General features: G+C 35.3%; 5 protein-coding genes across 6 annotated transcripts; 2 read left to right on the top strand and 3 right to left on the bottom strand.

The window, feature by feature from the left end:
* Positions 1 to 85: 85 nt before the first annotated feature.
* Positions 86 to 2,930, bottom strand: LOC147491738 (uncharacterized). Its single transcript, XM_086566908.1, has 6 exons — positions 2,486 to 2,930; positions 2,336 to 2,396; positions 1,962 to 2,020; positions 1,231 to 1,466; positions 840 to 915; positions 86 to 471 (listed from the first exon to the last, which is right to left on the bottom strand). The coding sequence occupies exons 3-6, from the start codon at positions 2,014 to 2,016 to the stop codon at positions 341 to 343; spliced, it is 498 nt and encodes a 165-aa protein (XP_086423034.1). The 5' UTR covers positions 2,017 to 2,020; positions 2,336 to 2,396; positions 2,486 to 2,930; the 3' UTR covers positions 86 to 340.
* An 8,073-nt stretch (positions 2,931 to 11,003) lies between these two features.
* On the top strand, positions 11,004 to 11,384 carry LOC147491737 (auxin-responsive protein SAUR36-like). Its single transcript, XM_086567317.1, has one exon. It carries the CDS (start codon positions 11,004 to 11,006, stop codon positions 11,382 to 11,384), a length of 381 nt encoding a protein of 126 aa, XP_086423443.1.
* A 451-nt stretch (positions 11,385 to 11,835) lies between these two features.
* On the bottom strand, positions 11,836 to 14,243 carry LOC147491736 (uncharacterized). 2 transcript variants are annotated; one of them, XM_086568349.1, is made up of 5 exons: positions 14,087 to 14,243; positions 13,914 to 13,984; positions 13,609 to 13,838; positions 12,503 to 12,572; positions 11,836 to 12,255 (listed from the first exon to the last, which is right to left on the bottom strand). In XM_086568349.1, the coding sequence occupies exons 2-5, from the start codon at positions 13,969 to 13,971 to the stop codon at positions 11,999 to 12,001; spliced, it is 615 nt and encodes a 204-aa protein (XP_086424475.1). In that variant the 5' UTR covers positions 13,972 to 13,984; positions 14,087 to 14,243; the 3' UTR covers positions 11,836 to 11,998. The 2 variants fall into 2 exon arrangements, with proteins under 2 accessions (XP_086424475.1, XP_086424474.1); XM_086568348.1 differs by having other exon boundaries at positions 14,067 to 14,208.
* Positions 14,244 to 15,267: 1,024 nt separating this feature from the next.
* LOC147491735 (putative CoA ligase CCL5) lies at positions 15,268 to 19,191 on the bottom strand. The gene is made up of 5 exons (XM_086563828.1): positions 17,940 to 19,191; positions 16,123 to 16,268; positions 15,934 to 16,001; positions 15,727 to 15,829; positions 15,268 to 15,643 (listed from the first exon to the last, which is right to left on the bottom strand). Exons 1-5 carry the CDS (start codon positions 19,144 to 19,146, stop codon positions 15,530 to 15,532), a joined length of 1,638 nt encoding a protein of 545 aa, XP_086419954.1. The 5' UTR covers positions 19,147 to 19,191; the 3' UTR covers positions 15,268 to 15,529.
* Positions 19,192 to 25,996: 6,805 nt separating this feature from the next.
* LOC147491734 (uncharacterized) lies at positions 25,997 to 27,376 on the top strand. The gene has a single exon (XM_086567316.1). The coding sequence runs from the start codon at positions 25,997 to 25,999 to the stop codon at positions 27,374 to 27,376; it is 1,380 nt and encodes a 459-aa protein (XP_086423442.1).
* Positions 27,377 to 27,985: the final 609 nt, after the last annotated feature.

Here is a 27,985-nt window from a genome sequence, read left to right as displayed (position 1 = left end):
CTTAAGCATCAAGAAGTAGCAGTAGTGGTAGGTGTAATCTCTCAGGCAAGCCCTCCATAGCAGAATGACTTCAAACTTATGGGGGATAAGAAAATAAACCCAGCCAAATTAAGATCACATTCTGAATTCTAAAACAGAAAAAAAATATGGCAAATGAAAGAATTTTGTATAAGGGGTGGGATTATTGTTCCAAATGGATATTTGATTTCATACAAATAATCGAAGCGGTTTATTTCTTCCATCTTTATACTTGTGCTTACTCATTCCTAAAGCTTCCCTCAAAATGAAATGTAGAAGGAAAAGAAATATCAAAAACCAGTAATCTCCCCACGGGAATTCCCTACTTGTGGGGGGAGGTCGTCCACCACCCCCACCCCCACCGTTGTCTCCACGATAGTAAGGCGTCGGCTTTTACTCTAATCCCTCCAAATCCCGATCCACCATGGTCGAGCTCTGGGACCGATTCCTTGCCTGACAGATACCATGCATGAACAAATTTTCAGACTAAAACATACAAAAGAAACAGAAATAGTTTCTAAGAAATAATATATGCTAACTCCAAAAAAGGCAAAAACTGACTCTGCAAACCCTAACTGATCACCATTGATCCGTATGGAGCTACGCAACCACATGCATATCAATAAAAATCAATGGAATTCAGCTAGAGAGTAAGCTGTTTTAGGGAATCAGAGTATAAGTGCTCATTTCTAAAATCATATCCCATCATCTTGATACATAGTTCTGAATTTGTTCATTAGCTGATTCTACAGGATCTCCAATGAAACAAATATGCGATCTATAGGCTACAGCAACTAATTACAGGTTCAGAAGGTCATTACGTGGATCTGAAATAGTGCTAGTACGCGATGATTCTCGAGTAAGAGTTTGGGTTGCAGTTGCTCCGCAACTGACATTCTGTAAAACAATGAAAGAAAAAAGTTATTTTTAGTACATTGGCCTTCCAGCAAATGTAAAAGAAATCCATACAACCAATTCCACGTATGGCAAGTTGACAACATAGTTTTATAGCTGTATCTTTGATGTTTTCATACGTTCACTCATTGCCCCCTCTTGAATATTGAAATGTTCTGCGTGACTTGATCATTTGCTAAATTGATTATTCCATATAAAAGATTTGTGCCCACCACTCACTTAAGGTTAGTGGTTTTGTGATTCCTTAACAATTCCAATCTTGAAAAAGTGAGAAGAAAGATAGAACAACCAACTTACAAATGCAGAAGCACATATTGCAGCAGCTGACTGCACTTGAGTAGGACGCCCTTTGATAACAGGTGCAGGTGGAACTCGATTAGCTTGTGCAACAAGTCTTTTACTTTTGAAAGCTTGAGCTTGTGTTCTAATCCCTAACTGATGAGATCTCCCAGGGTGGATGCCATGCGTGTATGGGCGTGCTGTTCTACATGTATGTATCAGTAATGCAGCGCCGCAAACCAGAGGGTAAAAGTCTACAAACAAAGAATCTAAAATCAGATAATGTAATTCGATTATTCGAAGCTGCAAACTTGCAATTAAGCATGCATGACTTCAGGGCATTTAGTTATATATGTATTCAACCAAAACATGTATCTGATCAACATACATATGAATATGAAAACTGATGTGGATTTGATTTAAAAAAGTCATATCTTACTCTTCTGTTAGTGTTCTGTTTCTTCCGTAGATAGAACATGTTCTATGTAATTAAAAATCACCATTAATGAATTCTCCAACATATCTAATTACTTAAATGGATCAAGAAGTGGGACTTGCTCAAAGACTTAAACATAGTACAGTAGTAGACTGCCATGCTTTCAAAGCGCTCAACAAGACCACCCCTGAAAATATGCATCACATACCAAAATCCTCCAACTTAAATAAAAAGCAGGTATTGATTACTTATGGAACCTTAATATATAGTGCATGAAATACCATTTTTTTCTTTTTTTACTCAAAATCGATACCTTGGTGAAGCCTAGGCACATGAAGAGAGGGTAATGTAGCCGTCGATAAACCCATCTTGCTGGAAAAACGCAACAACTATGAATTAGAATAAATCCATAGATAAAAAATGAAGTAATTGATTAAAAAAAAATGAAGTAAATCTCAAGAGAGGTACTCATACTAAATAAACTGCTAAAAAAACTAGTCGGGCAGGATTAAAACTTAAAACGATGAAATAAAACACGGCGTTCGTAATAAATTGACAAGTCCCTACACTTGTTGCTGACCAGTTAAATTATTGGATGTACGTCTAGTGTGGAAGAAATTCATTCTCTGCCTAACATATTTGTTACCTATAATAAGCTAACGATACCAACACTACCAAAACTTTTACCTTCTATCTTACTATACCAACACCGATAGATATATCACGAGAGACAACGAGTTTCAAAAGCCTGCAATAGAAAAGAAATATTAATGATCATGTACGTATTTGAAGTTGCATGTAACGAAAGTTAGATAACGAGGGGAATATTATAGATACCTTCTTCAAGGTGTAAAGCCTCGTTGAAGAGTCTGGAAATAGCGGGAATGGGCACAAGCCACAAGTAGCCCAGTAGGGTCGAATAAACTCGGTTTCGGCCCTTCTAGGGATTAATGTTAAAAATATTTTAAAGTTGCCGTTTCAAGAAAGAAAACAAAAGGGGTTTGGTCCAACTTCAATTTACTGACTAGTTTGACCGTGATTAATAGCTCTGACTTGAGCACAAAGCTTGCGGCTGTTTAGTTTGTTCGCCTAGAGACCTTCACCCTTGGATTATTATCCTGCGCTGTTACGGTATATATGAGGTCTTGAGCGTAGCATGAAGAGATTGTTACTCCTTACTCCTTAGGTAGGTAATTTTGTAATCTTTTTTAGTGGAATTTGTACTACCCCCTAATTTAATCCAAGACTATGCCTAATGTTTAGTTGGTCTTTACTCTTTATCATGTTCGAACCTGAAAATGGATGGGGATTTAAAAAGACTCGAAATTATGTAAAGAAATTGACAAAGAAATACCGTCTTACTTTATTAGACTATACAATACTGCATTCATGCCCATAAAAGAGTGGAGTAGATTAATTTAATCAACCAAAATACATTAGTCAGAATTGAAACTATTATATTGGTGCACAAAGTAAAAAGTTAAACTGTATTTTTTTTCCTCCAAGAATCTTTATATCACATTTACCTCTCTATATTAAAGCACTAGTTAATACCCGTACTTTCGGCACGAATTTTATAAAATTATTGTGTCTTTTAATTGTAATTGGCATTAACACATATAAGATAGTTGTTGTAACTTTAGCATGGATAGCTCTTATCAAATGTCTTCTTCTAACAGAAAAAGCTTGTTGTGTAGATAAGCTCTTATCAAATGTTTATTATTGGAAAAAATAAATAAAAATAAAACGAAGGCTCTCATCAAATGTCTGCCTCTAATGGCAAAGTTTGTTGTGCATATAATAGGGAATATAATTTTTTTTTTAAAAAAAAAAAAAAAAAAAAAAAAAAAAAAAAAAAAAAAACTAATCATATTTAAAACCTCCAAGAAACTGAATTTTGTTTATGTCAATAATATTTCTGTTTCTGTTTTGAATACATTGCAAAATACCAATACTAAAAAGAGAAGTATGAAGTGGAGGATTGGCATGATCTTTTTTCTTTGACTAAATGTATACAAAAGAAGAGATCCAAATGTTAGATTATGCAGACTTCTTGTCATAAAAGTGGTTAACAAAACAGGGCTGCTTTGTTCGCAAACCAGCCTAATAAGAATGTATAGTGATGAGATTACATAAAAAAAAATCCATCACTTCCTCCTAACACCATTCGAGCAGTACATAATAGTGTCTACCTTGATTCAACCCTGCCACTATTAAGGTAGTCTTTTGGCTGTTAAACCTCAACCCCGTAGCTAGTGCAAACTCCTCCAGAACCCCTTTGACTGCTTTTATCGAGGCACTATCCCCTTGAAGAATAGCATTAAATCATCTCAGCATAAATTAAACCACCTCTTTCTCTTACACTTTGGATGAGGAGCTATAGTTTTATTCATGAATCCTTGTTTAAGCATACAACTTAACACCTCCATGATTATAACAAATAGGTAAGAAGAGATGGAATCCCCCAGCCTCAATCCTCTTTTACCTTGAAAGTAGTCTTCTACAGAACCATTAATAAGTAATGAATAGCTTGGTGTTGTATAACACATCTGAATCCATTTCTTCATTTTATCTGGAAAGCAGAACTTGCATAACATAGCATCAACAGCCTCCCAATTCACTGTATCGTATGCTTTACTTATATCAACTTTAAGTGAGCATCTAGATGACACATACTTCCTTTTATAATTTCTAAGGAATTCATGAGATAAGAGCAAGTTGTCTTGTATGGACCTACCAGGCACAAATGTCGACTGGTTCATAGAAATCAAGAGAGACATTGCTGCTTTCATTCTAGTAGTAAGAACCTTGGAGATACATTTGTAGGCGATATTGCAACATGAAATAGGTCTGAAATCTGTAGCCTTGGCAGGATTAGGGACTTTAGGAACTAAACATATGACGGTAGAGTTAAACCCTCTCGGCATAACACTATTAAGGAAGACATACCTCATTGCATTTGCAAAATCTACTCCTACTATCGACCAACATACCTTGTAGAAGCATGCATTAAACCCATCAAGTCCTGGAGCTTTGTAATCATCTATGCCAAATAGAGCTTCCTTTATCTCTGGTTCAGTAATATCAGTTGCCATAGATTCAGCTAGCTTAGTTATCTATGCTAGGAAGCTCTATTTATCTATGTCAAATAGAGCTTCCTTTAGCTTAGTTAAATATGCGATAGGCATATTTATGTGATGGTTTTGTTAGCTTAATTGATTGTAACTCACTACTTGGATAGTATGTAGTTGTCTTCCACAAAGTAAAAAAATGCTTGGATGAAATGCCACCTCAAACCCCCAATGCTTTCACAGTGAATTTCATTAAATTGCAAACTTATATTAATATTGGATGGATGAACTATTCTTTAAAAGCATAAACATATGGTGGTCGTCAACTAGACATGGCTTAAAGAATTACTTACATTCTACTCAGGAATGTGTTCTCTTTACATCAAGATCTTGTATCTCATTTCATTATATATAATATTGTTAATGCATTTTCTTGTGTCATTTGGTGTGAATTGTGTTTGAATTAATAAAAATGATATTGATTGATGTAGGAAAATCCATATGCAAAAAGCTTGTTGACTTTCTCTATAGAGCAATATAATGAGTTGTGGGGATGACCAAGCTACAAGGAGTTCTGTAGGAATTTTATTCCAAAAATATATTTATTGTTAAATAAATAAGAAATCAAATTGATATAACAAATATATTATGAACAAACTTTTAATTCAGCAAACAAACAAATCTTTTAGTTCAACGAATTAACTTAATTTACCAATGATTAAATCTGAGCCTAGTGATGATCACTATGTTCTTAAGACATATTTTTCCCCTCACGGTGCTTGAAGGTTGATGGGAAACTGTCTCCTAAGATAGAACGGATTTTCTTCTATAGAAAGCTAGTACTTTAATTTTACAGAATCAGCGAACACAACATAGTATTTGACTAATAACAGAGAGAGAAGAGAAAGATCAAAACTCTGTGTGATATGGTGTCTTTCTCTCCAAATTCATCCACTATTTATAGGTGAGTGGTGCCTCTTCAAAACAACACAGTGACTTTTGAGAAAAAGTAAGCAACTCTTTGAAAAGTCACATGTTTCGAAAAAGACACCATTTTTTCGCATAAAGCACTGTTTCGAACTAGTGCCTATTTTGAAATGTCACACCTTTCAGCATGATGCACTATTTCGAACCAGTGCACATTTCGAAAGGTCGCACCTTTTCGGCATAATGCACTATTTTGAAAGTGCACTCTTTCGAAAAGGTTTTTCTCACTTTATGTACTTTTTCAAGAGCTATTTCATCTCAAGTGGGGTAAATTGGGAGACAAATTACTCATTCATATCTCAATGGATTTGTGCAAATTCATTTTTCTAACAATTCCCCACATGAATGAAAAATTGGCTTTTTCTATCATAAACACCAGATTTTTGTTCTTTTACAAATGAAAAGATACCACATCAGGTCAAGTAGCATGGGAGGCCTTGAACTTGCCTTAGTGAAAGACGATCGAATTTAATTGGATGATCAGTAGACTTCAATTAATGTCCTTGAACTGTCAGCCGTTTGTATAAATCTAGACAATATATCATCTTCACGCAGTACCTTCTCGAATACTGTTGGTTCTCATATTTGTGTTCATTTTGCCCTTGAACACTTCTTGGTTTCAGATAGTGCTTTTGAGACATTTGCCTTAAAATTCTCATAGAAGCGGCCCTACTTCACACTCACATAGGTGATTTCTATAAAGAATATCCTATAATACTCCATTTGGATAAAATAACTTTCCAAGATATAGTAAATCATTAAAATCTTGACTTATCCTGGGTCTCGCGGCAGATATGTACTGTCTTATATAGGAATGTGTTAGAGTATATTATTATTCTCCAGTGCTAACTGAGTCACAGACATAATTCAGTTGGCCTTTTGAACCTAGATCTTGAGATCTCCAGTCAACTAGGTTGGTTTTTCCATTATGAGGACTCTTGGTTGATTATCTCAAAGGTTTTAAGCCCATTCCCCTTGATAATCTTTCCACTACTTCTCTTGTTAAACCTTTTGTACGAGGATCCACAATGTTATCTTTTAACCTTACATAGTTGATTGAGATAACTCCATTTGAGAGCAATTGTCTAACGATGTTATGTCTATGACGTATGTGTCGAGACTTCCTGTTATACATGCTACTCTGTACTCTACCAATAGCCGATTGGCTGTCACAGTGTATACACATTGCTGGCACAAGTTTAGCCCAGTTTGGAATATCCTCTAAGAAATTTTAAAGCCACTCTGCTTCTTCTCCAGCCTTGTCCAACGCTATGAATTCTGATTTTATAGTGGACCTTGCTATGCACGTTTGCTATGAGGATTTCCTTGAAATTTATGCATGCATCTCAATCTCCTAGAGTAAAACACCAGATTTGATGTCTTTTGAGTAATGCTTCAACAAATTTCCAATTTTGAATTGATTAATTCACGGAAATATGTAATCCCCCATATTTTTCCAATTTCTCATGACAAAGTCAATAAATTGAAAAAACCATTTAGATATATACTTTTCAAGTGAGGCGTATTTTTAAAGAATGTCACATATCATTCATATAGTGTCGAAACACTTCTAAGACCTCAATTTTGCTTACAAGTATACTTACATAACAATATCTTAAGCAATTTTCTTTCTTGCGGCACTCTTTGGCACAATACTAAAATACATACATCTTACAAATAATTAAATACTTTTAGAACCCTTTTAGCACCTAACATTTGGAATAAAGTAAGGATTCTCGGAATCTTGGATCATAATCTCCCCCAAGTGTGGCATTGCCACCACCTTGTTTGCTTTCAAGAAGTCCATTCCAAGAATGACTTGAAATGGTCTAAGTGAGCTACTATCATGCCCACTTTTCCTCGCCAGTTGTGCATCTTAATGTCAACTTCGAAAGCGAGTCCTTTCACCGGTTCAGCTTCTTGGTTCAAGTCTCTCATAAAACATTTACAATCTGTGAGTTTCAATCCAATAACCTTGGATATATACTCAGAGATTACCGTATGAGTTGAACCAGTATCCACCATTGCTAGTAAACACCTGTAGTTGTTGAATTCCACTTCTACGAACATAAGGTCTTCATCGGGGACCGAAATGTCCATAATATTCAATGAACTAGTAGGTCTAGCAAATGAAATATGAACAGCATGAATAGGAGAACCTGGTGGTGTTGTCATTTCTATTCTGAAATAGAAACACACTTTGTTATTCTACTGAAAGAGATCCTGACGTACTTTCTGACTTTCTGTTCATACAAGGACAAGAGATTGTTAGTATTAAAACAACACAAAGTCATTGAACCAATTGTTCAAACCAAAAATCATGAAAAACTACCCCTCATGTGTTTCAACCGTTGCCTTCTGTAAATCTGGCACAAACAGTTGCCTTGTGGAAAGGTTTTGACCATCTCTTGCCAACAGGTGCGTGGCACTGCTTCAAGTATAACTGACTTTTTCGACCGTCTCTTACTAACTAACTTTTTTCAAATATAACTGACTCTATCCAAACTTTATGTCCAAGTGTTTAAGCACATGCAATGTCAACCCATGACTTATATCTGTTTCATGCACTGTTTGGACTTTTAGAAGTACAATGAGTATGTTCTTCATATGGTGACATCAAGAATTTAGCACAAGTAAAACTCAACTAATTTCAGACCATTACCAACCTTAATGAAAACATATGTAACTAAAAGTGCAAAACACTGAGCAGCCTACACAATAGTCATGTACAAATAACTTTCAAGATAAGTAAATTTATCTGTATGTGAGCGTTGCACCCTTTCATATCTTTTCTACAGGTTACTGAAAATCAATATTTTCTGCCACATCTCAATCCTTTTTTTATACCGCTTATCAACGAAACATGAATAAAATTTGTTTCAAGATTGTTAGTGCATTAACAATAAGTATAACCAAAAAAAAAAAGAAAACGTAAACAAATTATGTTCGGTAAAAGAATAAGAAGAAGGAAATCATCTTTAAGTTTGTAGGAAACTTATTCCAAAAATATACTTATTGTTAAGTAAACAATAAATCAAATTGATATAACAAATATATCATGAACAAACCTTTAATTCAACAAACAAACAAACCTTTTAGTTCAACGAATGAACTTAATTTACCAATGATTAATTCTGAGCCTAATTATGATCACTATGTTCTTAAGACAGATTTTCCTCCTCACGGTGCTTGAAGGTTGATGGGAAACTGGCTCCCAAGATAGAACGGATTTCCTTCTATAGAAAGCTAGCATTTTAATTATACATAATCAGCGAACACAACATAGTATTTAACTAAGAACAGGGAGAGAAGAGAAAGATCAGAACTTTGTGTGATATGATGTCTTTCTCTCCAAATTCATCAACTATTTATAGGTGAGTGGTGCATTTTCGAAACAACACAGTGACTTTTGGAAAAAAGTAAGTAACTCTTTGAAAAGTTACATGTTTCGAAAGAACACACCATTTCGACATAAAGCACTGTTTCGAACTAGTGCCTATTTCGAAAAGTCACACCTTTTTGGCATGATACAATCAAGCTTCAACCAAATGCACATTTCAAAAAGCGTCGCGACCTTTTCGCATAATGCACATTTTGAACCAAAGGCACCCTTTCTTCGAAAAGGTTTTTCTCACTTTACGTATTTTTCATCTCAAGTGGAGTAACTTGGGAGACAAACTCATTCATATCTCAATGAATTTGTGCAAATTCATTTTTCTAACAATCTAAAAATGTTGATGTTGAAAAAGTAAGTGAGACTCAAGGGACGACACAAGAAGCAAAGTAGACAGTGGGAGGAAGCATTTTCGAAGCTTGACGGGTTGTCGCAGCAAGTTTCTTGCCTAGCAAACAAATGTAGTAAGTAATGTCGATCAAAACTTTTGCGACCGAGTCTTCTACGAAGTGATGAACATGTCAGGGTTTGGTACTCAAAAAAGTTTTCCTTCGGTACCATAGGTAATTCTCACTATTCCAAATATGAAGAAAACAACCTCCGCGCAACGGGTCGTTAAATTGCATGTCATTTTAACAAATGTCAATTTGTTTAATAACAGGTGCGTACGTACCAGCTAGCCTAGTAGGTGGTAATCACTCCTTCAGTATGACTGCTGATAATGCTCGCTATGCTCGTTCGGGGTTTGTGGTTCTTGCTGTTGCTGTTTTATATATTAAGCCAACAGAATAAGAACGTAAAAGCTTACACTTCCACACGCGGTAGTTCCTTAACATGGATATACAATTTATAGACCATAAACTGTAAAGCGAAATTATTATCCTGCCTTTTGACATTATAGGGTGACCATTTTAAATGAAATCACAGAGAAATACCGTCCTGTTACTTAAATTTGTTTACTCTCTTTGATGGGTAATGTAGTATGAAAACCGTGAAATCTCACGTTGTCTGTTGATTTTTTATTCCGAATTACGCATCAAATATATCATGTACTACCCTACAGACTGAATCCAATATTGTGCATATACTTGACAGTCTTCGCGTTGGGTCTATCTTGGTTTAACCGAACCACCATCGACTCTGATACTACTTATCGGGATCAGTGTGTAGTAATATCTTTTATTTTCTTATTTTGAATTTGGTAAATGTTATTTGATTATCCATTTTAATATAGTTCTATGATCTAGGTTTCATTCTGAGTTGCTCTATTTGAATTGTTGTAGGGGATAATCTGATATATCGAAATAGTTGTTCATCATAAGTGGTACTGGTACTACCCATGGTATAATGAAGGTAGAGAACATAGTATTGTTACGATCTCAATCCATATATCTCTTGCATCACTCTTTAAGGTTGGCCCATAAACTGCAATAATAAATGATAACAAAATAAGAAACCTATCTACTTCTGGAGGTTCTGGTTTAATGGACCACATGTCCTCATTTAAGAATTCCTCACCTGGGTAACCCATTACGACCCCATGTTGATAGTCACGGCATAAATCCTGGGAGAGTTGTGGTCCTAAGAGGTACTAATACAAACGATTTCAATTGATTCACGAGTTCCATACAACTTATCCCATCAAAGATAAAAGTACATGAATACGAATTTCAAACACATCTTTCATATCCATTTAACTTCAATGTCTTGATCAATTCCACTGCAAATACATTACTCATGCACTGGAGACAAATCTGAACTGTTGGCTCACACATTAAAAGTCATTGTTGGGATTTAAAATGAGAGCCTGTAACATAAAAGGCACTCCATTCTTCGACAAATAGCCAATCTATCTTCATTCAATCCACCTTCCCCAAAGAAGTCCTTGAACAAATCTTGTATCATGAGAAGTGCCAAGAAAATAAGTGAGATGATATGGAAATGGAAGAAAAAGAGGAAAGGTCATTTTGTGGTTTATGCCAAAGAAGGCAAGAGGTTTGTTGTTCCTCTATACTATTTGAACCACCCAATCTTCAGAGTGCTCTTGGAGATGGCTGAAGAGGAGTTTGGTTATACAGGTCATGGTCCTCTGCAAGTTCCTTGTGAAGGAGGACTCATGGAGTATATTATATCCATGTTAGGGAAGAATCCGCCTCTGGAAGTTGATAAAGTCGTTGTTTCCATTAACAGCTGCAGAGTTGCTTCATTTTTCAACATTCTGTCTCTCCTCCACACTAACAGTAAGGGTGGACAAGATCTTCGATATTTTGAATTAGGACTTTAAATCTTCTTTTTTTTTCTTTTTGAGGGTGACGATTGGATATTTAGAGCATTTTGAGGTTACTCGCATAAATCAAGCTTCTTTATTTTCTTTTGTAAGCTTGTTATAAAAGTTTTCGACGAGCCACATAACCTACAAATCAATAGTGGTCAGTTAAGCCTGTCCGGGAATTATGCGTATAATTGTTTTCTACATCTTTCCAGTTCTATTTTAACCTGAATAGCACATAACCCCAGAGCTAGTTTCGTCCACCTCTGATACGTATTTGACTACACGGCTACACCAGTCATTCGAAACGATAGAATGTCCTCATTATCTATACTTTCCTGTTTTCGTGATGTTCTTTGATGCAATGCTAATGTTACATTTCTATCGACAGAAATAAGCATTTACAGCGACAGTAGATGGCCACTGTAACACTCAAGAAGGATGGTATTGGATCTATTACCCTCAGTTTGTGCAAACAAGTCCATAATATTGAGATCTTTATTAGCCAAAAATACACTTGAACAGGGAAAAGTATAAGTAATGAAAGAATCACCATACAATATCCTAAGAAGGTGAATTCTGATTCCAAATAAATATATTGTTTTCATAGTACATTTTGTTTTTCAAAATCATACATAACGTCGAAGTGGCTTATTTCTTCCATCTTCGTATTGGTAAAGACTCTGGCCTATGATTTTCTTCATCAGGAAGTGTAGAAGAAACATAAATATGTAAAACCAGAAGTCCCACCATGGAAATTCTCCAGCAGAACGAAATCTTCCACCTCCAGAATCACCACCATTTCCGTCGCCGCGATAATAAGGTGTATATCCAATCCCTCGAAATCCTGACCCACCATCGTCGAGCATGGGTAGCATCTCCTTACCTATAAATAATAACATTTAGACCAATTATCTAACAGAACGTAGAGCAGAAAACAGAGTCATCTAACTATCACCATATAATAGCTTACAGTTTTATTTTAATAATGAAAGAAATTAGACAGAACAGAAAAGTATATATGGGAACAATTACTACATTTCTCGACTAGGTAGCTACTCCATTCCGTGTCCTATGAATTAAAGATGCAGTCCAACCAACTAATTTTAGAAGCACAAGTAACTAGACATTACCTGGAGGGGAAGAAATGGTAGCCGTCGAAGATTTCCTTTCAACTGTCTGGGTTTCAGTTGCACATCTTGCCTGAGAAGCAAAGAAAGGTCATTGATTCATTATCCTTCAGGAAAACAAGGCATCCTGAATACATACAGATCTTGAGTATGGCAATGTACTTGTTAAGCTGTATCTTTCACGTTGTTAACATTTTATACATGGATGTCTCCTTGCCTATTAAAACCTTTGTTTATGGTAACTAACTAAAACAGTAAATTAATTAATAGCCTTGGCCCTTTCGAAGAGAGTTAAAGACACTCTCCGCTCATCCATTAAATAGACCACCAAGCCTACCATCATGACTCCAGCCAAAGTAGAGACCAATGGATAAGACTTATCTGTTTCAGTGATTCTCTCCACTGTTTGCTTGGGCATGATGGTTATGGCCTGTTTAAAACTTCTAACACTATCGTACTAACATATATTGGACACATCTCCTTGCTATTTTGAAAGCCTCCAACTAACAACTTTGTCTCCTAATGCTCTCATTGGCCTTACACTAAAAGAATGAATTCAATCACAGACAGTATTCTTCTTTATCACAATACAACTGTATCTGCTTTACCTCAGGTTTTTGTGCTTTTCGCCTTCTCTAACATAACACTCAACACAGTGTGAATCGGCAAAATTGAAATAATGTAACTAGTTTTTGGTGCCAAACTGGGTTTAGAACAGCCCTGCTTCACATTGTGAATGCCAAATACATATCATTACCATGTCTGAAATATCCTAAACATTACTAAATCAGTAGCACTTTGCCAATATACATCTACTTGTCCCCCCACCCCCCAACCCCAACACACACACACACAAAAAAAATTCAACAAGTCATCTGCAATATCAGTGGTACCATAATTATCGGTTCAGGACTTCGGGGTACCCAAATATGCATATTTTATAAGATATTTTATCCAGGTAATAGATTTTTTTTCTGAAGTTAGAACCAAAGAATTATAAAAGAAAGTAGAACGTAATATGTTTTTCTAATGTCCCTATACCAAACTAATTAACCAACATTTCCAATCATGAGAAAGCAAGAAATAAGATAAACAAATAGCCGACTTACAGAAGCACATAATGCTGCAGCTGACTGCACTAGAGAAGCAATGCCAATATTTCTTCTGGTTTCAAACAAAGAAAACCGAAAATCAGGCCCTTGAAGCACAGATTTAAGCCGAACTCGACTAGTATGCCCAAAGGCTTCTCCATTTCCCAATGCTCGAGCTTGTAATCTAGTCTCTATCAGATGTGATCCACCAAGCTTAACGCGATCTCTAGATGAGCATTTACTTTTCCCTGGACAAATCAGAGTAAACTGGTTAGGAAAATTGATAACTTTTTGTCTTAGGTGAATAGTTGTATACGCCATACCTTGGTGAAGCAGCATAGGCAGACGAAGAGTGGGCACTCTAGTTATCGACAAAGACATCTTGTAAAAAATACTGCGTTTATTTAAGAAAATTGATTTTAAAAAAAAAATGATTGTAACGAATAAATAAATGAAGAAAAGGTTTTCGGACGAACCTAGGTTGGGAGATGTTTACCGTTTAACAAAGAAAGGTTGTTTGGTTATTTGCACCACCTTCCCGAAATGGTAAACCCTAAGAGAGACTTGTTCTCGAGAAGGTACTCGCGGGAATAGGCAGTTTAGTTGCTTTTGACCAAAGGTTTCATGCGTATGATATCGGAAAATATATATCGAACATCAGGAAACCAACATCGACATCTCCGATATATATCAATACTTTCCACTTTTCACTTTTGACCGATGTAACTGGGATGTAGCAGAAAGCATCTCTTTTTATGGGCTTTGAGAATTTGACAGTAAGTAGATAATAAAGAGTCCTATTACTGCCGGACTCCATATTGTAGGATAGACCCAAAAAAAATATATATTATTAAAAGTGTGATATTGGTCCTAAAAATCCTTTAAAAAAATAATTATTACAAGTGTGCTATTGGTTCTAAAAAATTGAATTTGAAAACTTCAAGCTTAAAACGGCTTGGCACACGTTTGACTTAGTCTTAAAACGACTTGGGCACACCGGTCAAGAGGCCAAAAAATAGAATTTTATTTTTTTTCAAAGTTCAAATCCCAAACGGTGTGGGCATATCATTGGAGACTTAAATCCAAACGGTGTAGCCCATATTGTTGAGGATTTTTCAAAGTTCAATCCCAACGAACGGACGTACCGCCGCGTTTGGAACTTAAATCAAACGGTGTGCCCATATGCCGTTGGAGACTTAGTCCAAACGGTGTTGTCATATCGTTGGGGATTTTTCTAAGTCCAAATCTTAAACGACATGGTCACATCGTTTTGAACTCAATCCAGACGGTGTGACCAGACCGTTTGGTGTGCATAACAAACGACCTAGCCGGGTTGTTTAAGCTTGGGGTTTTCGAATTTTCTAATTCAGTCACTGTACACATGCATATTCAGCCCTAGTGTTTAATGTTAGTATTAGGATATAGTTTTCATAGTTTAAGATTTAGGATGGTAGAAGAGAAGAGAATAAAATAGAAGAGAAGGGCTGAAACGGAAAAATTCACGTTGATTTGGGAGGTGCCCAATACAAAACAACTTTTTGTGACCAATGACACACTTGTAATAATTGCTTTTTTTTTTTTAACTTTTTGAAACCAATAACACACTTATAATAATTGTTTATTTTTTTGGAGTCTGCCCAACACAATATGAGTCCGGCAGTAACAAATACCATAATAAATCCCTTAAGAATAATTTCTAATATAACACTAGCTCAATCTGTTAGAGCGGTAACAATTAACAATAATATTGTCTATCAGAGGATCCAATCACACTATTTAGCCAAACTACATAACACTTTTACAAAACAAAATGAAATGCTTTACTACAATGTATAGTAGTTGACTCACAATTGCGGTTACAACTCTGGATCAGCAATGAATATGCCAGATCCATTACACACGACGCAAAATGAATTTAGTTCACACAGCACCGGCCACCTCAGAGTTTGGAGGTAGCAAGTTTAATTAGATCTTTCCTAAGTATCTTTCCCGACGGATTCTTGGGGATAACTGACACGAACGATACACGTCGGACCTTTTTGTATGGAGCTACCTGTGAATACAATAATACATTCAGAAAGTCAGAAAGTGGTAACAGATTGTCAAACCAATGAAATTACTCTAGATGGTACAAACCAGTTTTGCCACAAAGTCCATGACTGCATTCTCGGACAAATCACTTTCAGTTTTTCGTACTACATATGCCATCGGATACTGTCCAACTTCCTTATCAGGAAATCTGGGAGAAACAATTTATTCATTTAGGAAAATGATTAACATGACCACTTGTTTTTCTTAGTATCCAAATATTCACACTGCACTTCATAAAGTGACTAAACTTACGGGATGACTGCAGCATCAACGATCTCTGGGTGGGAAAGCAAAAGTGCCTCTAGTTCTGCTGGAGGGACCTAAAAAATATCGAGGGTTTTAAAAACGTGAGATGAGTCTAAAAATCCAGTTACAGGGTTTTCTCATTCAGAAAAAAAGGATAGAGTAACTTGGTGTCAAAAAGATGGATGTGAAATTCACCTGGTAGCCCTTGTATTTGATCAGCTCCTTCAGCCTATCCACCACAAAGATGTATCCATCTTCATCAATATAGCAGAGATCGCCAGTTCTTAGCCATCCTTGAGAATCGAGAGTTGAGGTAGTCGCTTCTGGGTTGCTGAAATAACCTATAATAATTTTAACCATGGTCATTTGATATTTTCTAGAAAAATCAAGAACGTAGATAAGGCACACCCACATCATACAAACCGATAGTATAACCAAATCTAGAAAGGCAAGGAGTCATTTGATCAAACTTTATGATTTAGTAGCACATTGTTACTTCTTCGTTCAGTCCACAGTTCCTGAACTAGTGGTCGCCTTTTTACTCTTTCCCTTTGACCATATGGCTGAATCCGAGCAACCAACCATCTAACGAGGAGTATAAAATTATCATTTTAATCAATGGACTGATCTTCTTAAGTCTGAGCTTAAAAAGAAAATTGGAGAAAAATCCTTCTGTTCTGTTCTCAACTAGGATTGCATTGGACACTCACATCCCTATTCATATTGCTGCTGAAGGTACAGGTCTAACAAGGTAGCAGGAATTATATGCATGAGTATATTTTCAAGTATTCACGGTTATGGTCATGCCTTAAAATGGACCTTGAGACAATTCCTTTAGAGACCTTTGTGCTCAAAAGGGATTCCATTACTCAATACAATACTATGCCTACATAACAACAACGTTGTAAAAGGTAACGGCATTGTGCGTGCTAGTCCCTGATACTATTCCAATACATATAGCTATTCCTTTTGAGTGTTCTTCCACGTTGTCAGTTAATTAGAACTTTTGTCAATCGAACCTCTTGCCAAAACATTTCAAGATGCCAGAAATAACCATTTATAACTATGAAAGCAGTGATACTAGCATGTACTCGGATAGTAAGTTAGAAACATGTCCTTACATACTTTCTTATGGTTAGTTCTTCAGTAAAACATACAGGTAACCAAGATAAATAGTCAAGACTTAAGAGCAACCATTAAGGCAGGAAGACATGAGGAAATAACATTATGTGGCTTGAAGTATAAATTTTTAGTTTTCATGGCTCTTGAGATACAATGAATGAGACAGCACATATCTCTAGAACCATCACAAATCTTGCTGTTCAAACAATGGAGTCCTAAGATTATTTTACTAGGTTTACCTTTCTAATCATCATTTTTCAAGGTAAATATATTAATTAATCCTCCAGGTAGAATTTTAACCTAGTACAGAATTTTCCTTTCCAGCTCTACTGTTAGACAACACAACCAACTATTACATGTTCTAGTAAAATCCTTCTCCTCTTTTCTTCTCAGGTTTACTGTACATGACAAATGCAATATTCCAAAACACTGTATCATGAAGCATTCTCTAGTGGATTGTCTTGTTATAAATGTCCAAAACTTGTGTGGGCAGATCTTCTTCAAATTTATTTATTGATTAATAACTTAAAGAATTATTAACTAGTCATTGACAAAGTTCCACATCATGTTTTGTAAAGATGGAGAGAATGGTAAACCAATGACTAATAAAAGACCATTCATAACTACTTTCAAGTAGTATAAAATTTGTTGATAAACATGAATGCTGTTTACCCTCTCAAGTCAAAAACTACCACATGAGCTAAAATGATCACATTACCGCATGAGAATGTAAGATTAGCTAATACGGTACGCATTACAAACAAACTAATTATATTTCTGGCTAAAATATTGAATTTAACAATTCTACCATAACGACACAAACTAATTAAATAGTCTACCTACTCAAACACAAAAAATAAAGGTTAAAATAAAAAGAAATCTCAGTTTACCTTTCATGACAGTAGGACCACGTAACCAAAGTTCACCAGTCCGATTCACAACCAACGACTCACCCGAATCCGGGTCAACAATCCTCGCTTCCATACTAGGCGACAATAGCCCCGCCGTACCATATCTTCTACTCTCCTCTAAATCATCTGTAGAAGCACCAATCCCTGCAGTTTCCGTCAACCCATATCCTTGAAGAATCTTAACCGTTGGATATTTCTCCAAAAAACCTTCAGTAACTTCTTTACTTAACGGTGCACCACCAGATAACACACTTGCTAATGAACTCAAATCATATTTCTTCTTTATCACCTCGGCACTATTAATCATCCCAATAAGTATAGGTGGCACTAGTGGTAAATAAGTGGCACGATATTTCTCAATTGACGAAAACATTTCGTCCATTTCGAACCGCGATAGAACTATGATCGTTGAGCCTGATGCTAATAATCCCGACGCAAATGCAGCTAGACCATAAATATGAAACATTGGGACAGTGCAAATAAACGTTTGTTCACCGTCTTCGAGTCGAAACCTGTTTAGTATAGTTTGAACCATTCCGATTAAATTTCTATGAGATGAAACTACGCCTTTACTAGCACCAGTTGTGCCGGACGAGTAGAGTAGACTAGCTGTATCGTCCTGGTTCACTCGGTCTCTGACTCGGACTTGACTCGGTTGTTTTTTCAACATTTGAGTCAAGGTGGAAACGATTTTGGCATTTTTAGGAGTTCGGGAATTCGAGTCTGTGTCTATAAGAACAATGGGGAGATTAGTGGGAGTGAGTTTAGGGAGAAGTGAGTGAGTTGTGAAAGCAAGAACCGGTTTGGAATCGGCGATTTGTTTACCGATTTCATGAGTCGTATTGAGTGGGTTCGTTGTTGTGATAATTGCGCCCAGTGACATGACGGAAAGACAGATTATGGGGAAGTATATGGAATTTGGTGAGAGGAGGAGAACTACATGGCCTTTACGTATCCCTAGGTCGGATAATGAGGTGGAGAGTGAATCAACGGCTTGCCATACTTGTGGAAATGTGAGGTGGTCACCGGCGGATGCATCGATGTATGCGATTTTACCATTATGGGCACGTGAAGATATGAAGGTAGTTAGATCTAGTGAAGAGTTTGAAGGGAGAGCAATGGGCTTTCGCTTGCTGTAGAAGATTGAGTTTGATGAGTTGAAACCACTTTTGCTTATTTGTGCCATGATTTTTGGGTTTGAATGTTTTTCTGTTCAGGTGCTCCAACCTCCAAGTGAGTTTTATTTCAAGACAAGTCAAAGTTGACGCTTATTGAAATTTGACTCGAGTTGTAGAGATGTGGATGTTCAGTAGATGGAGGGTTGAGATGGATTAGAATCTTGAAGTTGGGGTCCACACGTTTGAGCATGTTTTCAACATTGTCAACACTCAACATCATACTTGAGAAAAATCTCCGTTGCTTTTGTGCCTGCGGAATGTGAATTGCACACGTGGCAATTGCATACTTGAGATTTGAGGTGATGTAATTTAGAGTGTCCTCTAGCAAAGTTTATGCGTCTGTGGGGATGGAGATTTTCTGGATTTTGGATATGGTAAAAGCAAGGCGCAAAATATCGATATCGATCAATATATCGGTGTACTTAAAAACCGATATATATCAAATATATCTATTTTTTATAATATCAGAAATATCAGAAATATATTGTAAATATTGGATTTATATTAAAAAATTGGCAAAAAGTCAACCGATATATATCGTAAATATCAAATATATCGATTATATCGGCGATATAAAGTTTTATATCGAAAATTCCGATATATATATAAAAAAAATGATTCTATATTCGGTGGATATATGTCAAAAATATCGATATTGGTGTACCAAAATACCAATATATATCGGCGATATTTTGGTCCTTGGTTTATACACACTTTTAATAACTCTTTTTTTTTCTTAAACAAAACTTTCCGAATTACCCAAATCGAAGCTTTGCCGAATTAATACCGAATCAGAACTTTGTTACTATGAGTTGAACTAATTTAGCTGTTTAATTCGGTTGAATGATTTTGTATTACCGATTGTTTTGTGTGTAACCAATTGAGGATCAGGGAGATTTATCTCAAAGCGATCGTTTCTCAACCATTATTAGTATAAATAATTATGTTTTTAAAACCAATTCTAACATAAATAGTTTTGAGATAAACCATTATGGTATAAATGATACCAAACAATTAAAATATGGCAAGTTATTTCAAAGAGAAAAACTTCATAATTTTTGTTTCTCATTTTTGAAGCTACTTTTATTTGTTTATGTTTTAATGGATTATCTCATTTTGAGAATGAGATAATGGTTTTTTTTTTAATTTTTACCAAACAATTTTTTTTATATACAAAATCAATTATGGGACTCATAATAGATTATTTGTCACAAAATGGATTATCAGATTACACTTTCCCAAGTTGCAACTTGGAGCAACCTTATTGCTCTAAGCATGTAATAATTGCCCAGCCCATATCAGTTTTTCAAACAAAACTTTGTTAACCCATTTGGTGTGATCAAAATTTTACACTTGCAATGATTTCTAACAATTGTCTATATATTCATGCAAAAAAACAAACAATTGGTTGTTCATGTTGCTCTTAATTTACTGAAATACCATCGATGAAGTTGATTATATGAAGTTGATTATATATTGTCTCTTCTAACAGTAAAAACGTGATTTTAATAAATAAATAAATAAATAAAGTTTGGAAATAGTGAAATACTAATTGATATTATTGTATATCATCGATTGATTTTTTTTTATTTTTTTTGTAATTAAACATTCTTGCAATATGCTAAACCCAACCTAGAATCACCAGGGGGACTTTTCCATAAAAAAAAATAGTAGTTATAATAATACACTATTTCACCCTCAAAAAATTATTAGATAAAATTTGTACTAGCAGCCCACTTGAATTCAAATTCCTGCATCCGCCCATCAAATCAAATGTATGAACATATTTAGGAACCATATATATTTGGCTTCCAGCTTGGTTATTTTCTTGAAATATCATATTAAATTTTAGATTATATAGTAAAATATCATTTTGCCATCGGCTATATATATTTAACTCTTTTGGGACTCCATTTTCTAGGTGACATCAAATTCTATTCTCTTTTTCAAAAATTCAAAAAGCAAACATAGAAAAAAAAAAAATTATAAATATATTACCTAATTAAATAGCTAATACAAAAAATAGTAACAAATAAATAAAATTAACTTACTTATATTACCACAAACAAATCAAACAAATAAAGATAGAATAAACCTTAACACCCAAAAAAATTGAATTGGGCGCCCAAGTGCGAAACAAATCATTATATTCTTTTTACATTTATATACACCATACATATGAGCTATTTGTTCTAGTCAATAGATAGAGAACCATTTTAAATTAATATAAACTAAAATAAAGTGATAAAAAGTGAAATTTTGTGGGAAAAAAATGATTGAGAGTGCGAAAGGTGAATTTTTTGGAGGCACCCAACTTTTTTTTGGGCCTTGGTTTATTTCTTTTTTTGTTTGATTTGTTTGAGAAAATATAAATATTTTTTTTTGTTATTTATTTGTTACTATTTTGGGTTTTAGTTATTTAATTGGGTAAGTTATTAGTTGTTTATTTATTTCTATTTTTGTTTTTTAATTTTTGGAAAAGAGAAAAATAATTTGAATGCCACCTAAGATATGGATTGGAGTCCCTACTCCCTAGGGAGTTATTAAGGGAGTCTAAATATATTTTTTGTATATATATACATATAGATCTAGTTGGACAAGTTTTCCTTTGTGTCTCATTCAACTACTAAAAGATCATAGAGAATAAACTCTGGCTCATGCCATAAAAAACAATATGTGTAACAAGTTCAGAAATTTCCTGTTAGTTTTCGCTGTACTCTTTGTTGTGATTTTATGTGAATCACCGAGTGCTACAGGCGAAACTCACTTGCGTATTACGAATCAGTTGGGCAAGGGATTAAATCTTACATATCAGTGTAGAACTGAAGAGGAAGATTTAGGATTCAAAGTTCTACCATTTCAGAACTACAATGAATGGGTCTTTAAAATCAGATTCATGGTGTCCAAGTTTTACAGCTGCGAAATGGAATGGAGAGATGCAGTGGGACGTTTCGATATCATGGTAGACCCATTCAGATGTCATTCCAAGTGTCTGTGGTCGGTAAGATCAGATGGACTATATTTTCTTGTTAGAGAGTTAGGCACTTACCAGCTCCAATTCGAATGGCCTAAGATGCAAGTAATAGGTGGCTAGAGCCTAGAAGCATAACGAGAAATCATTGTCATGACAATGTGAGGGTTATGGAGTGTATTTCAATTTTTCATATTGTTATAATCTTGTATTTCTGAGAAAATATTGATTGTTCTGTTCTTGCGGTTATTTTTGCTAGTTTTGCATGGTTTTAATTAACTGAAATTAAAACTTTGTAAACTAATATATATATGAAATAGAAACGATGTTGAGTAATGAATTGAACACGCGTGCGAACGACTTTTTTAATTTGGATATGGCAGCAGGTTGATTAAGATCACCATTATGTTAGTTAGCTCTTTAAAGCTTGATTTCAACAGGGTTACAGGGTATAGCTTAATAAGCTTACAATCATGAAGAACAAACTTTCCTCAACTCCTTCAGAACTAGAGTGGCAGCAGCCACAGAGCGACACTTTTGGCCATGTTGTCTTTAAGTTGATGTTCTCGTTTTGTAGTTTGCTTCTCTCTCAACTTTGGCCCCTGGCAGGTTTTGACTTCGTTGCATAGTTCTTATCTATTGGGGAAAAAAATTGAAGCGAACCACACAGGTGATATATGACCTTTTCATATTAGCAGCATGGGTCTAACAAAATTAATCCAAAAAAATAAATAATTATAAATGTAGTAGTTTGGCTTTTGTGGAGAGGCAGAGATGGATAGATTCCTTGGGAGTTCGTATTTTAAATTCTAAACAATTATTAGGATAAAAATTTGTTCACGTTCAAATTGGATGTAATGGTCAAGCAGCATTCGACCTCGATCCGATTATGGGCATACATTAAATAGACTAATGTAAATAGGTAAAACGAACACAATTCAGTAGACATGTTTCTGAGGGTGTTCTTCTATCGAAAACAAAAATGAAAATTTTTCAGCGCAAAACCACTGAATTAAATAGGTAAAGGAGCTTCTTAGTTCTTTGTTCATACCCAACGTCAAACTGTTTCCAAAAGGGAAATATGAGGGGCAGCATTACTTGTTAAAAGCCTAAAACCTTATGGCCGGGCTAATCCAACAACAAATGCCAATCCCACCCAAAGCAACCCAAAGATGTGACTGGGTCACGGGGCCATAGATTTCACTACCTATTAAAAGCCTAAAACCTTATGGCCGGGCTAATCCAACAACAAATGCCAATCCCACCCAAAGCAACCCAAAGATGTGACTGGGTCACGGGGCCATAGATTTCACTACCTAGGCTTAAATAGGTGAGTCTGATCACAGATCTGACATGAACACAGGGTCTATGCCTGCCTGGCCCAGATCCAATAGCTTAAAATGATTTGTCGATGTCGGGTTAGGTAGTGGTGCTAACGGGTCGGTTTTTGGTCGGGTTTTAACCATTTGGGTTTTACTATTTGCGGTTTTATTGGTTTCGGTTCTCAACGGTTTTAGTAAGATAATTATATAACCTAACCCAAAACTATCAAAACCCACGGTTTTTTATCGGTTTCAGTTTTAATTCAGGTCTTTATTATTTATTATGACTATTAAACAATTTCAATCATTTAAATTAAACACAAAAAACTTGTTTTTATTTTTATTTTTATTTTTTTCTTTTCCTACATGATAATATTTTATGTACAATTAGTGATGTATCAACAATCATATTTACATTAATCTATGAACATATATCAATCATACACGTTAAAACATTTACCATTCATGTGATAATTTCAAACTTTGTTATAGAAATTAAAATAATCAAATATCTAACCCCAAAAAATTTTTTTTTTACGTGCATACACATATATTTGTTTCCTTATATTAACTCGATCGTGTACACGTGCAATCACATATATTTGTTACCTTGATATATTTTACATGCATACACATATATGTGTACACGTGTATTAACTTGCATTTTAAATCGAACATGCGAGTACATGCGTCTTACAATTACATCTCATCACTAATTTTTAACATGAACACTACATATTCAGGGACGGACCCAGGAGAGGGCTGCATCAGGCTTCAGCCTGGGGTCCGTTTCATTAAAAAAAAATAGTATGCATTGCTGATCGCCTCTAAACTTAAAAGACTATTAGCCCCAAAAAAAAAAAAAAAAAAAAACGATTGTAATTCTTTCTCTCTACCGAGTACCGACTCTACGACTATGAAGTACGAACCCCCGCTCTCTCTCTTTCTTCAGTCTTTTGAATCTTGATTCTTTTATTATGCTATTTAGATCTATGGTTCTCATATATTGATTATAAGGCTCAAGCTTTTACACATTGACTCGTTCAAACTTTGAAGGTATGTTTTTTATTATTATTATTATTATTATTATTATTATTATTATTATTATTATTATTATTACAATATATATCGTTGGAATTTTGAATGTTGTTGTTACTCTTACAGTTATCTTACTGGTCGAAAGATTATTGGAGCAACGAGCAACTAACCTTTATGAGTCTGCTCCTAGAACTATTCGTGGTGATTTAATTTTGCTATCGAGATTGACTCATTGGCAGGTAATTAGATTTGTTGTTCATTTGTTACATTGGTTTAATTGTTGTTTTTGATAGATTTCAGTTGCATGAGTTGGTCTGATTATAGTATAATCTTGTTATGGTTGTTTGAATTAGAATTGGGTGAATAAGATATTTCATGAATTGCAAAATCATTTCTGCCTCTCCCATGGGTACTGGGTAGGATCGTTTTGTGCAAGTGTATTGAAACCATGTAGTTCTCATTTAGGCTTCTCATCAAACAGTTATAGATAAATGTGTGATTTATTATTATTATTTTTTTAGACGTTCAATGTCGATGGGAGTGCGAAAGATAGATTCTTTTTTTAAACCAAAAGAAACGCCCGACACATCCAATGTTGCTGCTAGTACTATTGAAAAGGATGATCAAGGCCGTTCAAAGTTCCAAAGAGTTGAACCCATTGAACAAGTTCGTCCCAACTCTCAAGGGATTGAACCTATAGAACAAGTTTGTCCCAACTCTCAAGGGATTGAATCTAGTCAAACCAGTGTTACTAGTTATTTGGTACGTGACCCGGGGTTACGCCGTCAAATAAGTGAATATCATATTAATCAGCGTGACGAGATCTGACGAGCTTATGTCACATTGGGGCCACTTCATTCTAGACTCGATGAATATCCGCCCACCATTGATGGAAAACAAAACCGATATTTAAATAGTCATTGGTTTGACAATTTTCCTTGGCTAGAATATTCTGAAGAAAAAGATAGTGTTTTCTATTTTCCTTGCTTTGTCTTTAGTTCTAGACGTTCTAATTTTGTTGTGAATGGATTTCGAAGTTGGAAGAGAGTTCATTGTGGAGTTAAATGTGCATTTTTGCAACATGTTGGAGGCCCTTGTTCCGCTCATATGTCTGTTGTAGCTGCTTGTGAGGATCTAGTGAATTCATCTCGGCACATTGGTAATCTTTTAAATGCCCAATACAAACAGGAGGTAGTGAAGAATATGTTTATGTTGAAAACTATTTTACGGACTCTCCGATGGCTTGTATTACAAGGTTGTGCACTTAGAGGACATGATGAATCAATCAAGTTAAGTAATCATGGAAACTTTCTTGAATTTATTGAGTTCTTAGCTGAATTGGATCCTAATATTGATCGTGTTTTAGATAATGCTTCTGAAAAAGCCACATATACTTCTCCGAATATTCAAAAAGAACTTTTGAATATTATTAGTGATCATGTGAGGGGTAAGATTCGCGAGGAAGTTTGAGATGCTAAGTTTTGTATTCTTGTTGATGAATCACAAGATGTTTCAAATAAAGAACAAATGGCTCTTGTATTAAGATTTGTCGACTATGATGGTTTTGTACGTGAACGGTTTTTAGACGTTGTCTACGTTGATGACACTTGTTCACAAACCCTCAAGAATGAAATATGTGATATTCTTGTTCGGAACAATCTCTTTGTTGATGATATGAGGGGTCAAGGGTATGATGGTGCTAGCAACATGCAGGGTGCTTGGAATGGATTGCAAGCTTTATTTCTTAGGGAGTGCTCTAGTGCATATTATGTGCATTGTTTCGCTCATCGTTTACAATTAACATTGGTTGCAACTACTAAAGATGTATCAGATATTTGGTTATTTTTTTCAAAGTTGGGCACAATTATCAATTATTTTAAGGCTTCTCCTAAGCGCCAAGCTGAGTTACTAGTTGTTCAAGTTGAAGAAATTCAAAAATTGATTGATTATGGTGAACTGGAGATAGGAGGGGGGGGGAATCAGATTACGACATTGCAGAGAGCTGGGTCTACTCGTTGGAGCTCCCATTTTCGATCTGTAAAGAGTTTGATAGTTTCATTTAGTGCACTTTCTCGTGTTCTTGAGAACAACACAAAAAACGGATCAACTAATTCTAACCGGAGGGAAGCTAAGGGTGCTCTTATTGCACTTAGATTATTTGAGTTTGTTTTCATGTTACATTTACTACATAAGACTATGGGAATCACTGACATACTTTGCAAAGCTCTACAATATCAATCTCAAGACATTATTAACGCTATACATCTAGTCTCTACCACAAAAGTACTCCTTCAAAACTTGAGAGACAATGGTTGGAGCACTTTTTTTTGTGAAGTTGACCTATTTTGCAAGAAGAATAACATTGATATGCCTGATATGGATGCACGTTATACAATGGGCACGGGTCGTTCTTGTCAGCAACATGATTGCATAACGTTTGAGCATCGATATCGCGTTGATATATATAACAGTGCCATAGATTTTCAGTTAATGGAGTTGAAAAGTAGATTCACCGAGGAAACAATAGCACCTTTTACTCTTAGCTTTGCTTTGACTCCTAAAGATGCTTTCAGATCATTTAGGATTGATGATATTGGCAGTCTTGCTGAGAGATTTTACTTTCAAGATTTCAGTAATCAAGAGTTACTTATATTGAGAACTCAGCTGCAGCACTATGAGATTGATGTTTGTCGTAATTCGATTTTCTATAATATGTCCACGATGTCTGAGTTGTGTAGAAGATTAGTTGAAACTGGAAAGTCGAAGTCCTACCACTTGATTGATAGATTGGTTCATCTTCTACTTACTCTTCCCATATCTATAGCAACTACAGAAAGGGACTACAACAGAAGGGATCTGTTGCAATGCAGCCTTTTGCAATGCCTACTTTTCGTTGGTAAAGCATAGCATTTGCAACGCCTAATGGCGCTGCTCAAACGTTTCCGTCTTATTAGTACCACTTGATTGGGATATAACTGGTGTGATGCTAGCTGGCGTTGCAAAAGCATTTGTTTAAATTTTTTGTTTAAGTGAAATTTCATTTTTAATGAAAAAATTGAGCACCAATTACGGCGCAGTGGCCGCAAAAAAGTATTTTGCCTTTGGCAACGCCCTTGGCATCTTTAATAAATTTAATATTACAATTTTCTTTTTTCACCCAATTTCTATTTTTCTATACGATTGTAATTGGCAGCACCATTGGTGGTGTCACGTAACAGTATTGGGCGGGATGAATTTAGGTGGGAATTGTTTTGGTGGTCACCTCGCGCTAACAATTTGGGAAACCAAAAGAAACCCTACCCGAGAAAAGAAACTACCGCTACTCATAAAAAAAAAAGGATAAAAGCAAAAAAAAAACCATTCTTCATCGATTGAGGAGGCCGAGTGTACCACAGAAATTGTTTCTTCAAATTGCTAAAAGCCATTTCTTTGGTTATTGATTCCTCGACATGTACGTCATTTAAATTTAGAAATTATATACTTCAAGTTTTGATTTTTGGTTTTGTATTTTTTGGA

The sequence above is a fragment of the Coptis chinensis genome, chromosome 6 (assembly GCF_015680905.1).
Source record: "Coptis chinensis isolate HL-2020 chromosome 6, ASM1568090v1, whole genome shotgun sequence".
Taxonomy (NCBI): Eukaryota; Viridiplantae; Streptophyta; class Magnoliopsida; order Ranunculales; family Ranunculaceae; genus Coptis; species Coptis chinensis.
This window is presented reverse-complemented; position numbering and strand designations above follow the sequence as displayed.